This window comes from Pithys albifrons, chromosome 1 (assembly GCF_047495875.1).
Source record: "Pithys albifrons albifrons isolate INPA30051 chromosome 1, PitAlb_v1, whole genome shotgun sequence".
In the NCBI taxonomy this organism is placed as follows: Eukaryota; Metazoa; Chordata; class Aves; order Passeriformes; family Thamnophilidae; genus Pithys; species Pithys albifrons.
Genome location: NC_092458.1, coordinates 68,940,535 through 68,963,409, shown reverse-complemented (window position 1 = coordinate 68,963,409; position 22,875 = coordinate 68,940,535). Strand labels below are relative to the sequence as shown.

The 22,875-nt window shown below is 45.0% G+C and overlaps 1 protein-coding gene across 1 annotated transcript in view; it reads left to right on the top strand.

Moving 5' to 3' along the window:
* The first annotated feature begins 2,791 nt into the window (after positions 1-2,791).
* FGF9 (fibroblast growth factor 9) overlaps positions 2,792-22,875 on the top strand; it is a 28,781-nt gene continuing 8,697 nt past the window's right edge. The window contains exons 1-2 of the mRNA XM_071554084.1: positions 2,792-3,861; positions 10,238-10,341. Of these exons, the coding sequence (XP_071410185.1) occupies positions 3,585-3,861; positions 10,238-10,341 (381 nt within the window). The 5' untranslated portion in view covers positions 2,792-3,584. The remainder of the gene's footprint in view (positions 3,862-10,237; positions 10,342-22,875) is intronic.

Here is a 22,875-nt window from a genome sequence, read left to right as displayed (position 1 = left end):
ATGGGTATGATTTTGGGGATGTCCTGCATAATTCATGTGTGGCTTTGATACTTATGAGTAATTCAGACATCAAAGCCTCAACTTTGATAACACTTTTATAACACTAAATTTCCTATAGCAAATAACCTGTGGGCTTTCATTTAAGTTCCTTTAAAAATCCCGGCAACTATACCAATACTTTCTTCTTTACTTTCAGATATTTTTCATAAGGTATGCTGGTGTGAAGCACAAAATAGAAAATACTACGAAGCCTTAACTAGAGAAAAAAAAATTAAATTCCATATAATGCTCTTCACTGGGACCAGAAATGTAAATTTTAAAGCACTGGAAAGGAGATGAAAGTCTCTTTTCCTGTTGCTTCTAAACTGAGAGCACACCAGATACCAGGCCATTCAGTCACTCAGCAATATTCTCTCTGTTTTGCCAGTGGCACAGACTTTCACTTTTCAGCAGTCCAACTTTCTAACAAGCAATTTAACGTTCTCTTCCAAGTTAGCCATTATGCATGGAAAAATCTCCCCATTAATAACCGTAAAGCTCCTTTATTGTTCTCCTTCAAATCTCCTTAAAACTTCCTTCTGACACCAAACACTTGTCACTGGCCAGGCCTGTTGGTTTTTATTCTCAAGGCTGTTTTTCCCTTATCCTTCCCCCATGGGTCTGCACTATACACCTGTTGTCTTTCATCATGGGTTAAGATCATAAGCTCTTTGGGCATAGACCATCTCTCTTATTACATGTGTCTACAGTATCCGACACAATGGGACTGTGAGCCCTGAATGGGGCCTCTGGGTCCTGCCATGATCCAGTTGATAAAGAATAATGATTTTTGACATGGTGAGTTCTGCAGTTTTCCCCAAGTCATTCTGCAGTTGTTCACGCTGATACAACCAGTGTGTGTGAGAGAGCAGTGTCCTTAAACCTGATATACAGGGTAAATGCTTCAAAACTATTTGCCAAAGAGCAAACGACTTTCCTTCTTTGATCTTAGGCGGGTTTCTGCTCTTGCACGTAGAAATACGTGGACTGACACACAGCAACTGTTTCTTTTTGTGGGTTTGTATAGAACTAGAGTGATGTGACCCTGCTCTGAAGCTTTTGCATCCTGTCCTTCAAAGTGCAATAAAGGCTGATGGAGTCAAGTAAAACGGGGGTGGCTCATGCGCCACTGGTGAGTGTCAGTTCCCTAAAGGTCCGTGGGGATTCAGGACACAGCCTGTCCCTGCTGCAGTTTCCCTGCTAGACATGGAAACTAGTCTCTCTCCCTCCTCTCGTGTTTAGTCACACTGGCAAGTGGGGGAGGGGGGGGGGGGATGCAGAAAGGCTGCACCAGTCAGAGCTGGACTGCTGACTTTTCTGGTGGGAAGGCAAGGAGAGTCAACCCCTCCACTGCATGCCCATTGAATAAAAGGATATACAGAGTCGATTATTTTTAATTAACCCCCTTGCAAAATTCTCCTTCTCTAGAGTTCTGTTTCCAGGCTCCACCAATGACCTTCCTGGACCCTGGTACCTCAGCGGTGCACATCATCATTCACACCGTGCAATCTCTCCCCTCAGCCTCCAAGATATTATATTTCTTCTCCTTTTCTCCATGTCTCTCTCTCTCCTCAATATTCCCAGAAGAGCCTGTCTTCAGGTTTTGCTCTCAATTCAAGGGACTGCTGGAGTGTCCTCCCCCTCGTAGAAGGCTCCGCATCATGCCTGGTCCCTAAACTCTGCTCAAGAATTCTTCTGCAAAGGCAGGAGACTCTCTGTCCCTTTGCTGATTGACACAGCTGTTTTCGAAGGGCAAACCCACAACACCACCAATCCTCGGCATCATAAGAAGAAAAAGAAACCCTCTCTTCCCTCGCCGGGTCTTTCCAGACAGTTTTAAATAACTTTTTTTCCTTTTATTTTTCTTTTTTTTTTTAGTTTTGGGGGGTCGATGGGAATGAGAACACGTACTTCGCATCGCACCCCTGTCTCCCCCGATGCAGCCTCCTGGCAGTTTCTTCCTTTCCTTCACCGCGTTCTTAAAAACTGGGGCCGAGCCCGGGCGCAGGCAGTCCCGGTTCGCCCCTGGAGCGTTCCGGGCGGTGGCAGGGCCCCGGCTCTTACCCGCAGCAGCATCCCCGAAGTTGCCCCCGCGGCAGCTCAGAGGGCAGAAAAGGAGTGCTGCGGACTACCGGGGCGAGGGACCAGAGCGTAGAAGGGAAAAAATGCGGCGTGGCCGATAAGGTTCCCCCCCCCCCGCCAGCCCCGCCCCAGCCCCCGAACTTCATGCGCCCCGCCGGAGCTGAGTTTGAACCCCGCCTGGGACAGCGGCAGCCCGGTTACCTGCGGCAGAGGGGGCCGGGGCCGGGGCTGCGCTGCGGTGCGGGGCGGGCTCGCCTCCGCCTCCCCTGCGGCGGGGCCGGGCCCCGGGCCGGTCTTGGGCTGGGCGGGCAGGGCGCTGCCCGCCCCGCTCCCCCCGCCAATGTCACGGGGAACTCGGGCTATGCGGGCATCTCCCGAGGAGCCCGCTTCCCGCAGCGGGCGGGCGCGGTATATTTAGCATCGCGTCGCTTTATTCCTCCCCCAAAGTTTCGCCCACTTATTTATTTATTTGCCGGCGAGCGCCGCGCTGCCGCAGAGCGGCAAGAGCCGCTCCGCGCCGTGACGAGCGCTGGAAGCGGCTCGGTATTGCAGCAGGTAGGGCTGAGCGCTAGGACCTCGCAGAATCCTTCCAGCAGCAATCAGGACTACCTTAAACCCAGCCCAATGCCTCTTCCTGCGCCACTCTGCGTGCTGGATGGAGATCCACAGTCAAGAGCTGCAGCTCAGTGCTGGAGTACAACATTTCACAGGGAGCCCTGCAGAAGCAACACCTGTTTCGAGCCAGCCAAGAAAGACACAAGCACTTGTATGTTGCTGCTTTGCTTGTGGATCGTCAATAATCCTAAACCAGTGGACATCTGCTGAACCTCCTGAGAATTCTGGATAATAGATTTGGACGTCAAAAGTTTTTTTTGCTTTTTCTTTTTTCCTTTTTTTTCGGATTTATCTCAGCCAACAACGTGAGATTTCCCCCCTCCCCCTTTGCAGGATTCATGCTGATGTATGCAGTCTGTTATAGAGTAAAAACAGCGCATGCCTTTCTGGAATCAGAATCCATAAATCCTGACGTAGCCTGTGCATCTTAAAAAAAAATCCCTGTAACGCCTAGGTATTTAAGTTGCTATGGTCATTCTTATCTTAAACCAAATGGAGAAACTACGGATTTTTTTCTTTATTACAGTTGGATGGGCTGAAGACCGTATTGCTTGCTAAGAGCTGGGGATATATGCATTTATATAGATATACACATCTATATGTTTATAAATATGTCAGTGTCTGAGTATAAAGTGGTGGTTTCTTAGACTAACTGGTTTGACCTTGAACCTGTACCAGTCAAAACAGAATATTACTTTTATTTATGCATTTAATGGATTGAAGAAAGAACATTTTCTCTGTAACTGCGCTAGGGAGGGGAGAGGAGTGGAATATACCTAATCTTATATCTCCTGGGTTTGGCACCATCATTATTGTTTATTCTCATTCTCTAAAAGCAGAATCTTCTGATGGCTCCCTTAGGTGAAGTTGGGAACTATTTCGGTGTGCAGGATGCAGTACCCTTTGGGAATGTGCCCGTTTTGCCGGTGGATAGTCCGGTTTTGTTAAGTGACCACCTGGGTCAGTCTGAGGCAGGTGGGCTACCCAGGGGGCCTGCGGTCACGGACTTGGACCATTTAAAGGGGATCCTCAGGCGGAGGCAGCTATACTGCAGGACTGGATTTCATTTAGAAATCTTCCCCAATGGTACTATCCAGGGAACCAGGCAAGACCACAGCAGATTTGGTAGGTATTATCCTTAACCCTTTAGTGGTCATGTGATGAAATAATGGGGCAGAACTGCGGGAGGGGGGACGGTAGGGTGGGGTGGGGGGTGCGAGGCGGGCGGGAAGGGGCTTTTGTGCTGATGGCTGATCTGCCGAGGGAAAAAATGAATGTGTCCGGGGGTGCAGATGTACACGAGCAGCTCTACCGCGGCGGAGCAGGAGCCCTCGGCGAAGTCGCCGGGTGTTTAGTAGCGATGTTTGTGTAGCCTCAAGTTCTGCTTAAGAGCAGACTCGTACTGGGAGGTGGTGGTGGAGGTGGTGGAATTTTTGCTCGGGACGTTTCTGCTGAATGATTTGATTTCGCGAGTTTAAAGGGTTTTTAATCATTAACCACCACAATTTAAAATTCACCGAGTTTCCTGGAGGGAGTGGCTCTCGTCCTATACGCAAATTGACGAGGGCTTTTCTTTCGTTTTCTCTGCCGATTACCTGCCCTAGTAACTGCCCGAACTGCACACCCAGTCTGGTTCGCTGCTCGGCGAGGATTTACCGGCAGCGCCCGCCGCCCCGCAGCGGTGCTTACCGTCAGCCCGAACCCGCACCCACAGCTGTGCGGCGTTGCCGGTGGCCGGCGCCCCGGGAAGGAGGGAGCGCAGGTGGGGTCCGGAACCCGCCGGGAATCCTGCGCCAAAATCTGCCTTTCCCGAGCTGTGTGGCGTGTCAGGCTGGCAGCGAATTTGAAAGAGCATTCCCTGGATTTCCTTTCCAGGGGACGCTATTTGTGACTCAGCAGCGAGGGCTGAAGGGCTGCTGGCCCCGGCCGCTCCGGAGAGCCTGTGCCTGCACACACGCACACGCGAGTCCAGTGGGCCTGCAGCTTCTTTGCTGCCAGGGAGTCTGTTAAAGGCTCGGCAGATTGAATGCATGAAAGTAACTAAAACAGCTTGGATGAGCTGATTGATTGGGTTTTTTCTTAAGAAGGGATGAGGAAAATACGTCAGGTTAGCTCGCCACGCTCTCAGCTGTTGGAAGGAGTTAACTTGTGAGTGAACTAACCTGACAGCACTTATATTCGGTCGTAAAAACAAAGTCCTGTGGTGATTTCTGTCTTTGTATTTTAATGCCAGATGTTGAACAGTATCTAAGCTGTATTTTACTGCTTTGTGAAGCTGTTTAGATAATGCCGGTGTTGTAGGAGATGATCTCCGAAGGACTCAGAAGGGAGGGGGGCGGGGGAGGAGGAGAGGACTGAGGTTCCCGCATGGTCGCAGGTTCATTCTCCATCCCCCGCCATTCTCTGTTCCCTGACACTCTCACGCTGCTTAAAGGCTGTGCCTGCCGCCCACGCGCCCGGGGTCCACGGAGGCGGGTGCGGGGTGACGGGAGCGTCGCGTCTCTCCCGGGGGCGCAACATCCACGCTTGCTGGCGAGAAAAAGTGCGGAAAGTGTTTCGGGAAGCCGCACAGTAAAGGGAATGGGGGGGATTTTGCAGCTAGGCGTTTTCCTTGGCACAGGCAAGACGCCGTGCGTAACTGCTGAGCTACCGCCTCAGGTTTCCCTTTCCCGCTGCGGTGCGGGCACAGAGCGGCGGGCGCGGCGCCGTGCGGAGCCGGCGGGGGAGGCGCGGTGCGGGGCCGCAGCAGGTGTAGGGCGCTGCGCACCGGCAGCCGGGGCGGCGGGGGGCTGGCAGCCCGCGGGGCCCCGCCGCCCCCAGAGGAGGGCCGCCAGCTGTTCCCTTCGCGAGGCGGCGGTGACCACATTATTCGCGGCGTCTATTTTTAAAAATGGCTATCCAGCCGCAGTTGTAGGAACTGGCAATTCCGAGGGGCAGCTCTTCCACCCCTTGTAGCGCCTTGGCTTTAAATAGATTTATTTTTTTTGACCTTGTCGGTTTGATATCCCTCTCACCCCCACGAGGACGCGCCCCAGTGATAACTCTTCTCCCATGAAGTGCGCCGGTGATGCTCCTGCTCGCTCCAGAGTCGGGCAGAGCAGACATGGCAAACCCCTGGGATGCGTTGAGGCTCCCGGCTTTTTTGGGGAAGGGAAGAGGATCTCAGTGCTTTTGTATTGATGCCGTGACATTGCTGTTGTGTTCGCGGGGAGGTCACCGAATAGCAGATGCTATTTGGGTTTTGGTGATTGTACAGTCTTCTGGTGATCCTGGAAAGGTCTGCATCCCAGCCTGGGAGCCGCTCTGGGGAGAGCGGGCTTTACATGGTCTCCGAGCGTGGAGGGAAACCTGCGCGTGTGTGTGAATGTGGGTGTGCGAGTCAGAAGGAAGTTTTCCTTCAGGAATAAGGAGGACAAAGAGAAAACACCGGGGTCTGCGCGTCAACTCTTCTCTGAGCTCTGCCCTGTGGGAATCCCCCTCCCCTCACACGCACACACCTCTGGAGAGACATCAGATAAGAGTAATTCTTTTGTGATGCTATGTTGGATGTGTGCCTACTGCATACAGTAAACCGAGCCATATTGTGTGTCTATACTCGCCCGGTTCTGGGAGCCCTGGCATTTCGCAATTCCTGCAGCAAGATGTCCATCTCTAACAGAAAAGCTCCCCAGATGAGCCCGGCTCGATCCCCCCCGTAATGTGATTTCAGGTGATCAAAGCCTTATCTCTCCTGGGTCACAAAATAAATTTTTTTGATGCAGTCTCCTTTAGTCTAGGGCATTGGCTAGACAGTAGAGTTGTTGTAAATTCAGGAACTCTTTAACAGCGGAGAGGCGTGTCTCTGTGCGTCAGCACAAGTACTGCATGCACAGCATTTAAAAAATAGGAGCATGCAGGAAAAGGAAAAAAAAAAAAAGCTTGTCAGCAGGTGACCTCCGCTCCCCGGGACCTGCTGCTACAAGGAACCGCTGCGTTCATCATCTGCGGGAGCCGCGCAGCCGCCCGCACGCCTGCCTTCGAGGCCCGCCCTGCCTGCTCCGGGGCTGGGCTGGCGGGGCGGATTCAGCAAAGGAAGGGCACGGGGGCGGCCCCGGCCGGGGGGTCCCTGCGGCTGCTCGCTCCTGCTGCTGGATGCGGGAGGGCGAGCCTGCCCCCGGCCGGTGCTGTCTCCGGGGAGAGTCAGCAGACCAGGGCCGGGGGAAGGTGATGCGTGCTGGGCAGGCTCTCGCCCCCGGGACTGGGAATCGTGGACCAGCTTTTAGGGGAAGGGAAGGGAGCCGAGCAACCTCGACACTTTCCCCCGCTACTGAGTGTTGGAGACGGGAGGGATTGGGGTGGGGGGCGGGGGGGAAAGGGTGCTGTAGGAGCCTGAAACTGAAGCAGGGCCCTCCTGCCTGGGGGAGCTGTGTCTGCGCTCCCGTCTTTTAATTGGCATCATGTGGGGGAGTGGGCGGAGCGGTGACAGCTGCGACAGGCGGGACGCATCCCGGCGGAGCGCTCAGCCCCGCGTCTCTCCGCGCAACAGCCTCGGCCGGAGAGGGGGAGGAAAGGAGAGAACTCACCGCGGGTAGAGGGGCGCCAGGAAAACCCCTTCCCTCGCCCCGTCACCGGGCTGTCCTACCGGCGGCTTCTTCGCCCAGGAAGGGCTCCGCTGCTGTTCCTGGAGCGGGCGATAGCCGGACATGCGGCAGCCCGGGCAGAGCAGGGTCCCGCGGGTCCCTCACCGCTCCCCTGCGCTTCGTTTCCCCTGGAAGCCGTAGAAAGAACTGGCTGGCAGAGATACATGTTTACCGTCTTCATTGTCGTCTTCGGTGTGTTCAGAGTGCTAGGGAGAAGCTAAACTGTTTCAATCCATCGATGTAAAGAAAGCCTGTGTGTAGCCAAAGACAAAAATGTGCAAAGGACAAAGCAGCAGCAATCAAAAAACCCGTGTAGTTGTAAAGATGTTCGTTACTTAAAAGCCAGGGGAAATGCTTCTGTAGGCCTTTTCTTCAGAGCTAAGGTAGATGAAAGTTAAAATTTCACGCTTGTGAACAATCCACCTCCTCTCACCTGTGAGCCTGACAGGAGAGCAGGACCAGCCTTCAGGTCAGGCACGGTCAAAGTTGGATCATGTAGAAGAAGGTGCATGAAGGGCTGATGGGGACATGTAAGGAATAAATAACTTCCCCAAAACTTTCTTTCTAACCTTCTTGTGAAAGAATGGGTCTTTGCATTGAAGTGGCTTCATTAAAGAAAATATTCAGTGTCCAGTGAGAAAAAATTCAGTACCGCATGTACTGAGACAGTTACTTCCTCACTACTTCTCTTCCCTTCCCTATTTTTAGCTATAAATAGGGCCCTAGCTTTTGAAGTTTGGAGTTGTCCTGATTTTCATTTGATTCAGCCTCATTTTGAAGAGGATTATCTATTTTAATATCTGGCTCAGGTCCGAAGTACTATCTGTATGTTATAGAAACTATACAGTAAAAATATTCACAGAACTGTAGGGACAAATCATGCAATCCTTAAACTGACAAGACTTCTGTAAGACTGTATGCTTAGCCCCAGATAATCCCTTGAAGGACTTAATATGGCACATAAAACTTGCTGGGAACAGGCTTCTGAATATTTCAAATTTAAAAAAAAACTCCATTGTGACCTCAAATATGTGGATGCTTTATGCCAAGTACCTTAAGTTCATCTTCTGCACTTACAATAGGATGCAACAGTGCTTTTTTTATTCTTTTATGCACTAAGCAGCATGCGCCCACATACTTGAAATGAGGACAGCAATTAAAGACTACATTTAGACTGATATGAAAGATGCCAGACTCACTAACTTAGCTATAGTATTGTATAATATACACTTAACATAAGATTTAACCTCAGTTAAAATTGCTTGGTAACACGTATCAAGTAATATGATATTTTGGTAAAAGCTTTACAGAAAAGCCTTTGTAAGAAATCTGGAAGTATTACATGTCCAGATATAATGGGAATGTTTAAATAGTTTCAATGGATCGATTGTATCTGAGATACTACATATACCAGATAAACAGCATGCTGCCACTTTATATTGCTTAAAGGAATTTATAATTACTGAGTATTTCTCCCCCATAATTATTTGTGCATACGTAGAGAATAATTTAAGATGCCCAGACCTTAAGACAGGATTATCAAAACAATAAGACTATGGTGTTTGTAGTACTGAATAATATATAAGGTAATGATCAATAGTCCCTTACAGGGAATACTTTTCATCTTTACATTAGCTTGGCTGTAAATTTTCCCTATTGGCTTCAACTTGTGCTGTGTTAGATTTATGCGATTCATGGCTGTTATTGATTAATGCACAACTATTTTGTGGGAGATGCCAAATTAATTGTTAAAAAATCCATGAAAGTGCTTTTTTATTGGCCACGTGAGGCTCAACACATACTATACTGTTATTTTATTATTTCATGTACATATAGTTTCCAATAAGTTTTAGAAATAGTTACATGGTGTGCTTAGGTCTGAAAATGCACAAAATTTATTGAAAATGTTACTTTATGCTTTATTTTGTGACTCAGAAAGTAGTGTAACAGAGCAGTGTGCTTTTGAATGTTGCTGGATAGCTGCTGTGAGTCTTAGGTGAGCACTACCAAACAGAAAGTAATTTCCATTTTTACACAAGACTTCTAGGTTTGTGCAAGGTTTGCCTGTTAGCATCCTCATTAAAGAGGTAAACAATTTGCAGGGGAGGCTGCTAGAAAATCCCCAAACCCTCAGATCCACATGAGCCAGTGCTTGATACAGATACTTGCTGTACTGTGCACATGGATGCTGAATCTGTGAGCTTTGCCAAAACAAATTATTATTTCTAAGTGTACAAATATCAGTGTCAGCTTGCTGTTATGTGCATGGAAAGACTTAACTATGTATACACTATTACTTAAGTTTAGGATGTTTTAGTTTTTGAATTTGAGATGAATAAATAATAACATATCAGAGAGAATGATTACTGTCTAAACAGAAATGCATGAAACTGGACTATACTAAGGATTTTGATTCTCAAGCCTCTGGAAGATCATACTGTGAGTAAATCTTTCCCTGTTTCCTGGTTCATTGATGCCTGAAGTATTTTTTCAGAATTTATTTTGCAAGACAAATTTCATAGTTTCCTCACTTCAACTAATTTTGGCAATCTAAAATGTTTTTTCTTTTTTTTTTTTTCTCTGAATGTATTATCCGTTCTCAAATCAGAGTATAACTGAGCTTAAGATCTGTGTTTGGAAATGATGAGAAAGATTGAGAGTAATCTTTTCATTTGGTACAGCACTGCTTTTGGCAATGCATCATTCTAACAGGCACTCAGGGGGCTTTAAGTATTGTATTTGTTTCTCATCTTCCTCCAAACAACACAGAAAATGGGAAAACAGCCTTGAAAATAGCTGCTTGACACTCAGGGATGCTGAAAAAAATTTTTTTTTCAATAGAAACAATATGTACATTATTTGTTTTTTCCTTCATTTTATAGGTATACTGGAATTTATCAGTATAGCAGTGGGCTTGGTCAGCATCCGAGGAGTCGACAGTGGACTTTACCTTGGAATGAATGAGAAAGGGGAACTATATGGCTCGGTAAGTTCCCACTAGCATTGGGCAGTTGTCATCCTTACATTTGGTGGGGGAAACACTTGCTTAGCTTCTGCAAGCTCCTGGTACACCAGGTGTACGTGCTGTATGAGTGCTCTTTCTACTCCAAGAGTCTGTGGGTGCCATAATGAATATGGGAGAGGGAAAACGTGGCAAAATCAGGAAAGGGTAATAATGCAGATGAATGACAATTTGGATACAAGCAATAGAGACAGATGACCAGAGCTGGTCATTAAAGATGAAAGGATGCACTGTAAGACTGGTGAATGTGTCCTGTCTGTAGAGACCTAAACCAAGACATAGTGGCTTCCTTTTGTGCATAGGCAGAGAGCTTTCTAGGAATTGACGAAATAAGGTAGACCGTGATGGAAAGGGTGGCATATGTGGATGAGAAAATGAGAAAGAGAAGTGCGACAAAAGTTATGAAAAGTATAGGAATGAGAGCAAAAGACTTGATGGTCTTGTCCTGAAAGTTCTGTTGTGCTTCCCAAGGGATGGCAGCAGGAGTGTGGTATGAGGGGGGAGTAATTTCAGATATTTCAGATGTAGGAGTTTGCCAGCCTACCTGCAACTGATGGGTGACTGTTCTCAGCAACATGGGCTGTCTTCCAGCAAAGGAGATTGTGTGTGACTGTCTGTATGGCATGGCCCTTATCCTGGGAATACTTCTGACATCAGATGTACACTGAAGTAGATTGTGGGCAGGGGGAATCTGAAATAAAGCAGGTAGCTCCCCAAATGGCAGAAAGCAACCTGCTCTAGCAGTGAAATATCAACCTATAAAGTTTACAAGGACTAGAGGAGCTGGTATATTTGAGGAAGAGTATGGCAAGATGGAAGAGTAAGCAAATGTCTGAAGCAAACTGAAGCTGTGCATTCTTAGAGGGTCCTTAGAAGCAGAGGAGAAGATGACAATGGTCTCCTGATAATGTAAATGTTGCAGATAAACACTCAAAAAGAGGTTAAAGTGATAGTGAATGGTTTTGGGTGTAGCTGAAGATACCCACATCATAGTGGGGTGGCACAAACTGGGAAAAGGTGAGGGCTGCAGTGAGAGTGGGAGGAAACATGAGATTTTGGTGGTGAGTGGGCAGGTGAAACAGAAGGAGTAAGAGGGAAGTCCAGCTTCCATAAATGTGATCTATGGAGGGCTACAAAGAAGCAAAACCAGGAAAGACCAGCAGGATGTCCAGGTTCACTGATCTCTTTCTAGTAAAATTTTGTGTAGAAGAGAGGAAAAGGACTATCTTCTGAGCAAAGACCAGGCTACAGGGGGAAGCCAGAAAATACAGATAATGACACAGTATGTTGGAGGTAGAAAAAGAGGTAGTAGAATGAGGGGCAAGACTGGGATGGAGGATGTGGGGACATGAGACAAGGGGAGATGCAGAGATGGGAAGAGCCAGTGAATGGGAATGGCCAAAGAAAAGGGATTTAACATAAATGAAAATATGGAAGAGGCAAAGTTTGGAAGGATGGAAAGGGAGTGAGAAATGGAATGGATGGAATGACAATGTAAACAAGTTGTCTTTGAGAAATAAGTTGTCATAAGTCACAATCCTTGTGCAGTTGATTAATGTGATAAGGAACTAGCAAAATCATGAGTAGTTTTATGGAGTTAGGCAGCAAAAAGTCAGAACAACAGTAATATGAATCAGTAATTTTGATAATCATCAGTAAGAGTAATCATTTAAACATATAAACAGGGAATCAGTTACTCTGCATTTCAGATATTCTGAGAAAGAAAATATGCTTATTGATAGAGCTTAAATGCATAGACTTGGGAAAACAAACAGTTGCATTACTTTTCTGTGCAATTTGCATTTTGTATTTGCAATATGTTTGACTGCCAGAGTGAATTACTCAAAACATTCTTTGCTGAAAAAATATGCACAAGAAATTCTTTGTAAATCACTAAGCTCACTGCATTTATAAAATAGTTGTTCCATGAACAGCAGTTCTAAAGGAGCCTGCTTTTCTAGGGGTTTGTGTCTCACAGGACAAGACATGGGTCTCGCTGACCTGTCCCTGCAATAGCACCAGTTCCTTAGCCTTTTGTATTTCTTGTATGGAGAAAGAGACAGTATTAGTTGTCCATGCTCACCAGATTGTCAGTTTGCAGGGATTACATAGCTCGCCACTCCCAAGTGGGACGTGCAGATGATTTCTCTTCTTTACTCTGGCTCTGATTAGTTGCAAAACTGATAGGAACTTAATTTTCTTGAAGACCTTTGCCTCCTGATTGAAACTAGTTGAAAAGCTAAGGAAGGAGAGAGAGGCAGGCAGATGGATGTACAATATAATTAGATAACCTCTTTTCCCTAAGAAATGACACTAAAAATATGAAGCTGTTCATAATGGGGAACCGGCAATCAGTGAGGCTAGAATGCAAAGTTCAGGTTAAAATCTGATGGATGATACGGCTTATTGTCAGCCTCCAGAGATGGGACATACTAAAGAGTGATGGTAATTGAATTACATTACTTCCAATGAAATATAACCTCTAATGGCTACTCAGTGTGATGATGCTTTAAAGCCTTGTCAACACTAGCAATCCTAGTGCCTATATTTCAGCAACTGTCAGCTCTCTTAGAAACACTGATATAAGCAGCCTCAGAGCAGATTTTTGTGTAAAATTGGCTGGACATTTTTAAGTGACAGCGTTTTGCTTTTGGTTTTGGTAAAAAAAATCAGTTATTTGAAATAAGTTCTCTGAGGAAATAAATGCTGCAGCTTGAACAAGAGGCCAGGCACAATCCAGTAAAGAATTATCTCTCTGGTGTAAGCAGAAGATTAGTTTAGGCAAAATTAGTTTTGAGAGTGGTACATGATAGATTGTGAAAAGTTAGAACAGTTTTTCACCTGCATTAAGCAAAGCAGCCACTTGAGTTGAACTGTTCTCTAGAACCAGTAAGTTGTCCTTGTGCTGCTGTGCTGGGAGTTGGATCCCTCTGTCTTGGTTTCTTTTCTAAGGGCTGTGAATAGCACCAGCTTTGTCATGGAGCAGGCACAATTATGACACTGAATGTGTTTCCTAATGTGGGAAAGCTGTTTCCCCCACAAAACTAAATAGCAGCCTAGGAAATACTTGTTATTGCCCTACATCAGCATTATAGATCTCAGTAGGTGCTTAGATCCAGAACTTGTGCGGCATTCAGTTCTTGACACTGTTGGAACAGGTGTCCTTTGTCTGTGACACTATCATATTTATATTGAAATTACTGCATGAAAATTATATTAGATATAAATCTAATCAGAGACCTAAAAGACTTCTACTGTTGTATGTTTGAAACATTTGTCACAGGAAGGTTTTTCCCAGCATTTGTGGTGCCACTGGAGATGGGACATATGGCGGAGCAGAACAGCCAGGGTGGGTGATCACTGCCAGTTTTCATGAAAGATGGCAGTAGTAAAGGCAGTTTCTGTGTATCTTGATCCAGATATATTCTTCTTGGCCTTCTCAAAGTGCTGCTTTCCTTCTAGATTAGCTGGGTGACAAACTTCTCCAAACTTTTCACCCTTACAGTGGGCAGTTCCTACTGCATTTTCTGGTCAGAAGAACAAGTGACTCTAATGCGGCTCTCAGGGAGATCTGTGAAACAGTGTGACTATTCTTAAGTTCCTCCTCATGCCGTGGACTTAGCCAGGGAAAGCTGAAGATATGTGTATGTAGTACTGCAGAGAAGCCAGTGGTAGCTACCTAGCAATGACTTGGGGGCTGATTAGTGTCAGCAGGTTTCCGTCTTGTCTGTCCCAGCTCTCCATTTACCTTGCCTTTCCTTTGCTGCCTGCAGCTGTGACTCATCATGTTTTACAACAGCTACTGTGCTTGTCACTGGAGAAGAGGCAAAATATAAACTACAGATAGGACCCAAAGCCTGTTAAGAGAAGAAGTGAAGACCTTTTCCTTCCCAAGTGCCAAACACTCTTGCCAACATCTCTGGCCAAAACATTAGCAAATGTCTGTTCACTGTGCTTCTCAGGGCCATTCTAAGGAGTGAGGGTGGTCTTTCTCATCAGTCTCAAGACCTTCATGCTCTCATGGACCGTCCCCATTGTCATGCTGTCCTTGGGAATATTAGAAATTGGCACCTATGTGGCAGGCAGTGATGTGTACCCACACCACAGAATGCCCATCGTTCCCACTGCAGGCTGTCCTTGGAGGCAGTCCTGTGGTACCTCAAGCATGACAGGACCATGAAAAGCCCTTGCCTCAGCTGCCCTGGTTGGCCTGGGCAATTCTGCAGTAGAGAGATGTGCTACATCCCACTGCTGGCATCCCTCCTCCATCGGTCTCCTGTGGACATGGACCTGCCCCACTCCTTTTCTCAGACTAGATAAAAGGAAAACAATTTTTATGATGGGAGTGGTGAGACACAGGAACAGGTTGGCAAGAGACATTGTAGATGTTCCATCGCTAGAAACATTCAAACTCAGGTTGCATGGGGCTCTGAGCAACCTGATGTAGCTGAAGATGCCCTTGCTCATTTCAAGAGGATTGGACTAAATGAGCTTTAAAGGTTCCTTTCAACCCAAACCATTCTATGATTCTATGAAATGCTGGTGCCTCCATTGCTCCTTGTGTCCTTGGCAGGTGGCAAAAGACAGCTCAGGGCTGATGGTCAGGAGGAATATTGGTAGTTGGAAGATCTGGAGCAGCTACCAGGGTAGCTGTGCAGGGGGAAGGAGGAAGGCAGGAGTGGAAGTGGTGGAAGGGGAAAGAATTAGGAGTGCATGGAAGAAGAGATCATGGGAGAGTAAACAGAGAAGCTTCATGTGGCCATGGAGCAGCCAGAACAGAGCTGAAGAGCCCAGATCAGGAGCCAGGGAGGGAACTCCACACTTCTGGGTTTCAGACTTACAGGGTGTGTGCTGCAAGGTGATACTTAAGAACAGTTTTAACAGGGTAATAAATTGCTGTCCTTCAGAAAATTAACTGAAAGCTTGTTTTGGGACACTATACTTGCCTTCTGCTCCTGAAACGCTAGGGATAGAGTGGAGGAGGATAGAGAGAGAGAGAGAAAATCGTCCTTGAAGAAACATGTTTTCCCAATAAGTGTGCAGGGAGGTGATGATATGCCTCTTTATTGTCCCAGCAGGGCTGCACCTGCAGCGCTTTATGCTTTTGTTTGGGTCCCCAGAGTTCTGGAAGGACAGAATATTTTTTGACAAAAAAGGAACAAAATGTCATAGTGTACTGGGAATTTCTTGATGTAGGCATGGATTTGTTTGGCTGCATTCTAAAAATATCTTTTATGTTCCCATGCAAATAAGGAAAGGGAATTGTTCAGCCCTTCAAATGGTAGGTCAAGGTTCACGGAAACAACATCAAGAAAAAAAACAGGTTGAAAGTGCATGTTTGGAACAGCATTTGGGCCAAGTATATAATCATTACAGGTATCTAAGAATTCAATAAATAAATAAATTACCCTGCAGTATCGTCACACTTTCTTTTTAGTGTTGAACACTTCTGATCTAAAACTTTTCCATATGCTTTAGATAGATTTTTTTTTATAATAATAATCTGGATTATCTGTTTTTCAGTGTATATGTGGGTTCCATGGCTGAGGTGAGCCTGGAAACAGGACAGTTGCAGTATGCAATTTTTGGAAGGAGAATTAAATGCAATTTCCTTGAGTGAAAGCACAGACTTCTAGGCTGAGAGTGGTCAGATCCCAGGAGGAATAATGGCTGCAGAACCAGCTTTAACACCCTTCTGCTTGTGTTATTAGTATTATTTACAATAAGAGGCAAAGAGCAGTTCCAATGGGCATTTCCTATGGCAGCTGAGTTGCTGGTTTTCCACATGAGTAGCATTCCTCAGGAAAACCTGGCACTCTCGTGATCAAAAATCTGGTGGTGTCTTTTAGTTATTACAGCGACTTGCATCTTCCCGAGTAAATTTGTCTTAAGCAGGAGACTGTAAGAAGCAGGCCTGTAGCTGATGTGATGGGCAAACTCTGAAATTTGAAGAGGCCCAGTTCAAAAAGGTGATTATGGCTCTGAATGTGAAGGAAACTTGAAACTTTGTCAGAGATGAAAAAATCCTGTGGAAATGGTATCCCAGCAAGGGTGAAACTGAAACCAAGAATTTGGAGACTAAAAGACTGTGAGTACTTGGCAGAGGGTCTGTGAGGAATGTGAGAAGGGCAGGTTGCAGAAAAGCATGTGTCTTAGAGGTATAGAAGCATGGGGATAAAATGGAAATTGCATGGGCATAAAATGGAAAAGCTGATTTAGGCCCTGAAATGTATACTAAAATGTAAAGTGAAAACAATTTAAGACATGGAAATGAAAAGGGAACAAGGATCTTTGCCAACATGGTGTACTCAGGTGGGAATATAAATGGAATACAGTCTGAATGTGGATGCTAATTGGACTAGCCTTATTTTTGATATACTTCTTGGAGCGGTAACATGAGTCTGGGGAATTCCTTGTTGTGGGATGAACAAAGGGAGCAGTGGCAGTCAACACCACTGCTAAAAGAAGCAGCTACTTTCCTCCAACGATCCATCCCCTCCTTGTTCCTGGCACAAGGGTTTCTTTGCTGCCTGTGGAATTGAAGCAGCAAACTGGAAAACAAATCTGGCCAAGCAGAAGGGCTTCAATCAGAGTGGGTCCCTCCCATATCACCAGAAGGTGTAGCACAAAGGTGGTAGTGCGCCCAGGAGAGGGAATGTTTGCTTCTCTACAAGGCAGTGCAGGTGTTTTCCATCCTTGAGTGTGTGTGTACCTTTGGCTGCATTGTTTGTGTTTGGCTGGAGGACTGTCAGTCTGACTTGGGTTGTGCTCAGAGCATAGGAATATGCTTTTAAATGAAAGAGTAAAGGAGGACCTGGAAATCTGTACAAGATGAGTGTACAGAAGCAGGATAAATAGTTTCAGAAAAAAATAGTATTTTATTTTCATATGAATTTCTTTTTCTAGAAATGGGAAATTGTGCTAATCTGCAGGGCTCTCTTAGGTATGACCCACAGGAGAGTGCATTTGTTACAGTGGGTAGAATGAGTGGTAGTAGAAGACTTGTGTGATAGATGGTGAACACACTGAAGAGAAGACAGCAAAGGGGAGTGCTGAAAGGTATTAGATTAGAGTGAAGCATTAGTGGAGTTTTTATGGATTGGTCCTTGGACTGCTTTTATTCCCTGTTTTTATTAGGTACATTAAACATCTTGTCATAAATAGGTAGTGGTGTGTTATTGAAATTTTTGCAAAGCTGGGAAGTATTTTCAGCACAGGAGGCAATGTCACAGAAGGGCCTTGATGACCTAAAATGCCTAAAATGTTTACCTGTGAGGCTCAGGAAGAGCTCTGTCAGTGCCACTGCATACAGCACTGGGAGAATGCAGTCTAAATGCACAATGCAGCTGGTCACTTGTGTTAAAGAAGACAAATTGAAACCAAAACAGGTGCAGAAAGGGCTCACTTGGATGATCAGAGAGATGAAAAGGCTATCAAATGATAGAGTTGAAGGATTTTGACTGACTTAGCCTGCAGAATGAAAACTGAGAGCATATACTCTTGCTCTCTGTAAATACATTGAGGTTTAACACCAGGGGGAAAAAATCAGTCCTTGAAATAGAGTACAGGAATAGATTGGTTTGAATGGGTCACAAGAAATCTTAGGCTGGGTAATGGTGAAGTTTCGGGTTATGAGAAAGTGAGATTTTAGGCTGGCCAGAGGGATTTTGGCAGGGAGCTGGGAGATGAAGCATAAATGCTTTCTCTGCACTGTACAGTAGGAAACAGCTTTGTGGTTGTCGACATTTCCTTTGTGGAGGGCATAAATCTAAGAAAAGCCCTGAAACTTGAGCTACTTCATCTACCTCACCTTTGCACATAGCCTTGGAATTTGGATGGGCAGCTTTGCTGGAAGCTGAGTACTGTTAAATAGTATTCCCCACAGGTACCAGCACTGGGGATGAGAGCAGAAACTTCAGCCCACTCAGCAAAGTATGAAGGACTCTGTAGAAAAGAAAGGCCTTTTGAGATGTGGGTATTGGTGTACAAGGAATTGGTAGTTTAATTCATATGCTTGACACAGGGAGAAAGCTCTGCAGGAAACTGCAACTATTGTGGTTCTTCTAAAACTATGGCTTCAGTATTTTTTAAATCAGAATTTCATACCATAGTACCTTTCACCGAAGAGGGACACCTGCTAATAGTGTCTATGAGATGGATACTACACCTTTCCTCAGCTCTTCGATATTCCACTGAAGACTTCTTTTCATATGCTTCCTAGGTCTGAAGATAATTTTATATGAGAGAAAACCCTAAGTGATGTCATTACCTTGGTCTGCACTCTCTGCTGGTCTTGGATTCTCACTACATGCCTGGGATAGCAAAGTATTAGAGTATCTTCTACATAAATTATGTGTTATATATGTGTGTGGGTGTGTATAGATATAAGGCTATGCTTCAGTAAAACAAGATCCTACTTAAACCTCAGTTTAATGATCTGCTTTTCCCCAACTAAATATGTCTAGAATTTTGTGTTCTTAGGAAAATGGGAGTTGGCATGCAATATGACCTAACACCTTGCAGAAACCTCCTTTCAGAAAGGGCAGTTCTGGTTCCCTGCTTTCTACTGCATGCTTCTTCTTTCTTCCTTGCTCCAACACTGGCACTCATCTGACATGTCAGGAAGTCAGTTTAGGGTTCTAAAACTGCAGAAGAAAGCTTGCTTTTTTACTTTTTTTTTTTTTTTTTTTTTTTTTTTTTTTTTTTTTTAGTGTTGCCTGTTTGGGCAAACACTAGCACTCAGTGGGGAATCAGGTGCAGTGTGGGATGGGAGAAGGGTTGAGCACTGTGCTTTGGCATCAGGCAGTTGTTAAAGTGGCATAACTGCATCACAAGCCCAAATCCTACCCAGTAAGCAAAAGCAGGACATCTTCAGATTCTTTTCTTTGCAAGTGTGTAGCTCCCAGTCACTGTTAACTATCCAGAGGTGTGAAAAGGTTCAGTGTCTTTGGCTGATCTGAGAATACTGTGTCGAAGTGACCTGCTAAAAGAGCGTCAGCAGCAGTAACACACTGAGATGTGCTTGGGGATTATTCGCTGCATCAGATAAAGATCTGATGTGCTCTGTTTCTGCTTCAGGAGCCAGGGGGATGTGAATGTGGCACTCTCTCCCACTTTGCCATTCATCATTTTCAAAGACAGAGGAGACAAAGTCTGCCCTGTGGGGACTTCATTAGAGATTTTGTCTATGTTGAGGTTTGCTTTGGGGTTTAAATGTGCTCAGGCTGATTTGGTGATCTGCAGTAATGCAATTCATTTGTGTTGCATTCAAAAAGCTTAAGAAATAAAGCTTGTTACAGTGCAAATCCATATTTCTCCCTTCTATAAAGCCCTTTTTTTCCTTTTCATTCCTTTTATAAAGGCAGACCTCTGCTGCTACTTTTGATTTGAAGATAAGATTTTATATTTGTGTACCACAGACTACTGCTGAGGTAAAACTTGTCTTCAGGTGTGGATGCTGTGTACTTTTGAGGTCTGGCCCAGGCTGTGCATCTTTAATCTGCTAAATTTGGCTCTTCAAAATTAACTCAATTATAGAGGCAACTGTGACTGAGGAGAAATTTTGTCTTGATTCTATTATGGTTGAAATACCATCGACCTCAGTGAAATCAGGATTGAATTTGCTCCTGTAAACCCACCAATTAATTTTATGGTTGTGTCAGCAGATCTCAATCAAGATAAGAACTCTATTGTATTCAAAATTTAAAAACCTAAATCTAGACAAGGTTCCTGCCTGCAAGTGTCTGCAATCTAAAGACAATCTTTTAGCAAGTATACTTTTGCATAGCAAGGAGGATTCTGACCTGCTGATGCCTTTGTAAGGATAGTATCTTGTGTATAATCAGACTCAGAACAGGAAACTTATTGGGAAGACTTCAGGAAAATCTCTGGAGTTATTATAGAATATAAAAGTATTGTGAAGTTTAACAGAAAAAAAAGGTGTTAGTTTTTTTTTCCTTTATACTCTGAAAACCTGAATTCTTTGGAAGGTCCATATTTTGCAGGTACCTGCAAGACCAACAGCCTGGTCTTTCAGCAGTTCAGTCACCAGTTCTGTTCAAGTTGTGATTATATATATATTGGGGTTTTTTTCGGACAGAATGACAACTTCTTTCATCAAAGCTGAAATTAACTGCATGACTGAAGTTTGACCCACTGAAAGACAGGCCCACTGATGTGTGTGTGTGTGAGAGAGTAGGGGTCTCATGGAGGAGCAGAGCCACCTGACTTCCTCCAGCATTTCCCAAAGTCAGGGGATAGCAACACCAAAGATGTTTGGATTTTCTGAGAAATATTAAGGAAAAACCTTTTGTTTTACTCAGAAAGTGAAATACTAAAAATTGTGTATATGAATCCATGACTTTATGGTGGAATTGCCTTTGGGAAAAGGAATGGTGTAAGTGTCTGAAGAGTCATCTCTGGAGAGACCATTTATGAGAAGTGTTTGCAACAGAGGAGCACTGCTGTCTGAAAGGGGGAAACTTGACATCTTTTCTTCAGCAGCAGGTCTTTGAAATGCTGGCCTTTCTTCCTGTCTGAAAAAGATGGGAAATTAAAAAGTGTCCTTTTTAAACAGTTTAAGCTGAATATGCAACTGAGTCACACCAGGTAAAGATTCCATCAACCCTTTGCTGTTGTGCCCACCAAAGCACTGTAGATTTTAAAATCTCTCTGGCAAGTTTGCTGGTTCCCAAGACTCCAGTATATGTGTGGCATTTCATTGAGGTGAACTGAATAATTCCAAAATGTGATAGCCTGTGATGCTGTGTTTGTTTGCTGATCACCATCCAGAATGACAATGTGGTCAGTAATGTCTTTGTCCTCTGAGCTAGTGCCAAGAATGAAATTAATAGCAAAATACAGAGGTGGGATTTTGTTTATCAGTCCTTGGAAAATCATCTTGCTGAAAGAATAAAAGATGAAGTGCTTTTTATTGTGTACATTTATATCACTACATATGTATAATAGTTATTTGGTCCCTGTGGCAAAGTGTTTTGTGAGAGGCCCTGAGCATTCTGATGTTTTTATGGTTGCACCTTGTAGTTGAGAGATGAAATGCTTCTTTAACCATGGATAAATCCATTTTGGGTGGTATTGAATGTAGAGACTTATGCAGATTACATACCTTTCATCCCCCAGTTTGCAATATCTTTCAGCATCTGAGTTTTGCTGTTCTGCCATAGGCAGCACTTTCTGGTGAAAGAGGGCCATCTTTCCTTTAAGCCTGTGTTCTCTGCTTAGAGAACCACAAAACAAAGTAAAAAATACTGACAAAACATGCTATACTCCATCATAGCTGGATTTAAGGAAAGCATGTTTTATTTAAAAATCTGCATTCAGTTAAAAGCTTAACTAATATTCAGGCTCAAGTGTGTGTGTGTGTGTGTGTGTATAGCTGTAGGATAACAGACCTAGTTTGACATATGTGTTGTCTTTTGATAGAAGAGAATTTGTAGAGTGGGGAGCTGGGGCAGGTCAAGTTACACCTTTTGGTAAATCTGAGCATGCCTGAAATGGTTCTTTTAGTGTCTTAAAGTGTTTGTTGCCTTTTTATCATTGCAAGCCTGATCCATGTTCCATTTAAGCTGGCAGGAACTCTTTCCTCATCTTGTTTAAAAATTGGCTCTGACTCCCATATCAGATTGCATACCACCTTGCTTTCTTATTCTTGGAAGGGTTCAGCCAAGCGTTATGAATTAGATGCTTAGATAACATTGATGACTGCACTTCTTGATTGTGCCAGGGGAACCAAAATTAAAATAGAGGTCAGAAGTGTGACTAGTAAACTGCACAGCATGGGCCCAGTCCTGCTGGCGTGGAAAGGAGGGGAACACACCTGCTTGTTTGTTTGTTTTGTGAGAGTTGACTGTCTTGGTCCTGCTCTGTTGTAATGTGGAGAAAGAAGCTCATCAGCTTCCAGAGAAATGACACTGTAACAGCTTATGTGGCCCAAGATATGTCCCCAGAGTTTTGTCATGACTTCCAAGAGCATCATAAGCAGATCTACGTGTTTAGGTGAAAATGTGTTTTCATCTCATGCACTTGGCTGGACAGGTCTAAATCAAGCCTTTATGGACAGGAGCATGGCTGCTGATGGGCAGCCTATGCTGGCAGCTGCAAGCTCAGGCACAATGGGGTTGCTCCTCCTATAATGATTTCATGTCCAGGGAGGGCATGCTTAAAGCTTGACTGATGCTGCAAACCTGAAATCTCAAAGGATATCAGTAAAACCAAGAGCTGAGGAATTGGCAGTGGCAAAAATGAATGGGGGCCTTATTGGCATCTTGTCCTCCTTCAGCTTATGTCAGAAGAGCTCCATAAACAGCCCTGGAGGTGTGTAGTACTGTATGCCAGTCTGGTCCCTCAATAGAAGGTCCATGATAATGTGGAGAGCAAGAGAGTGGGAGAAGAGGGGCAGCAGGGCAAATACATGAAGCAATAAAATCCCTCCTGCACTGATAGTCTCCTGGGATTTTACTGTTGATACTGGAGTCTGCT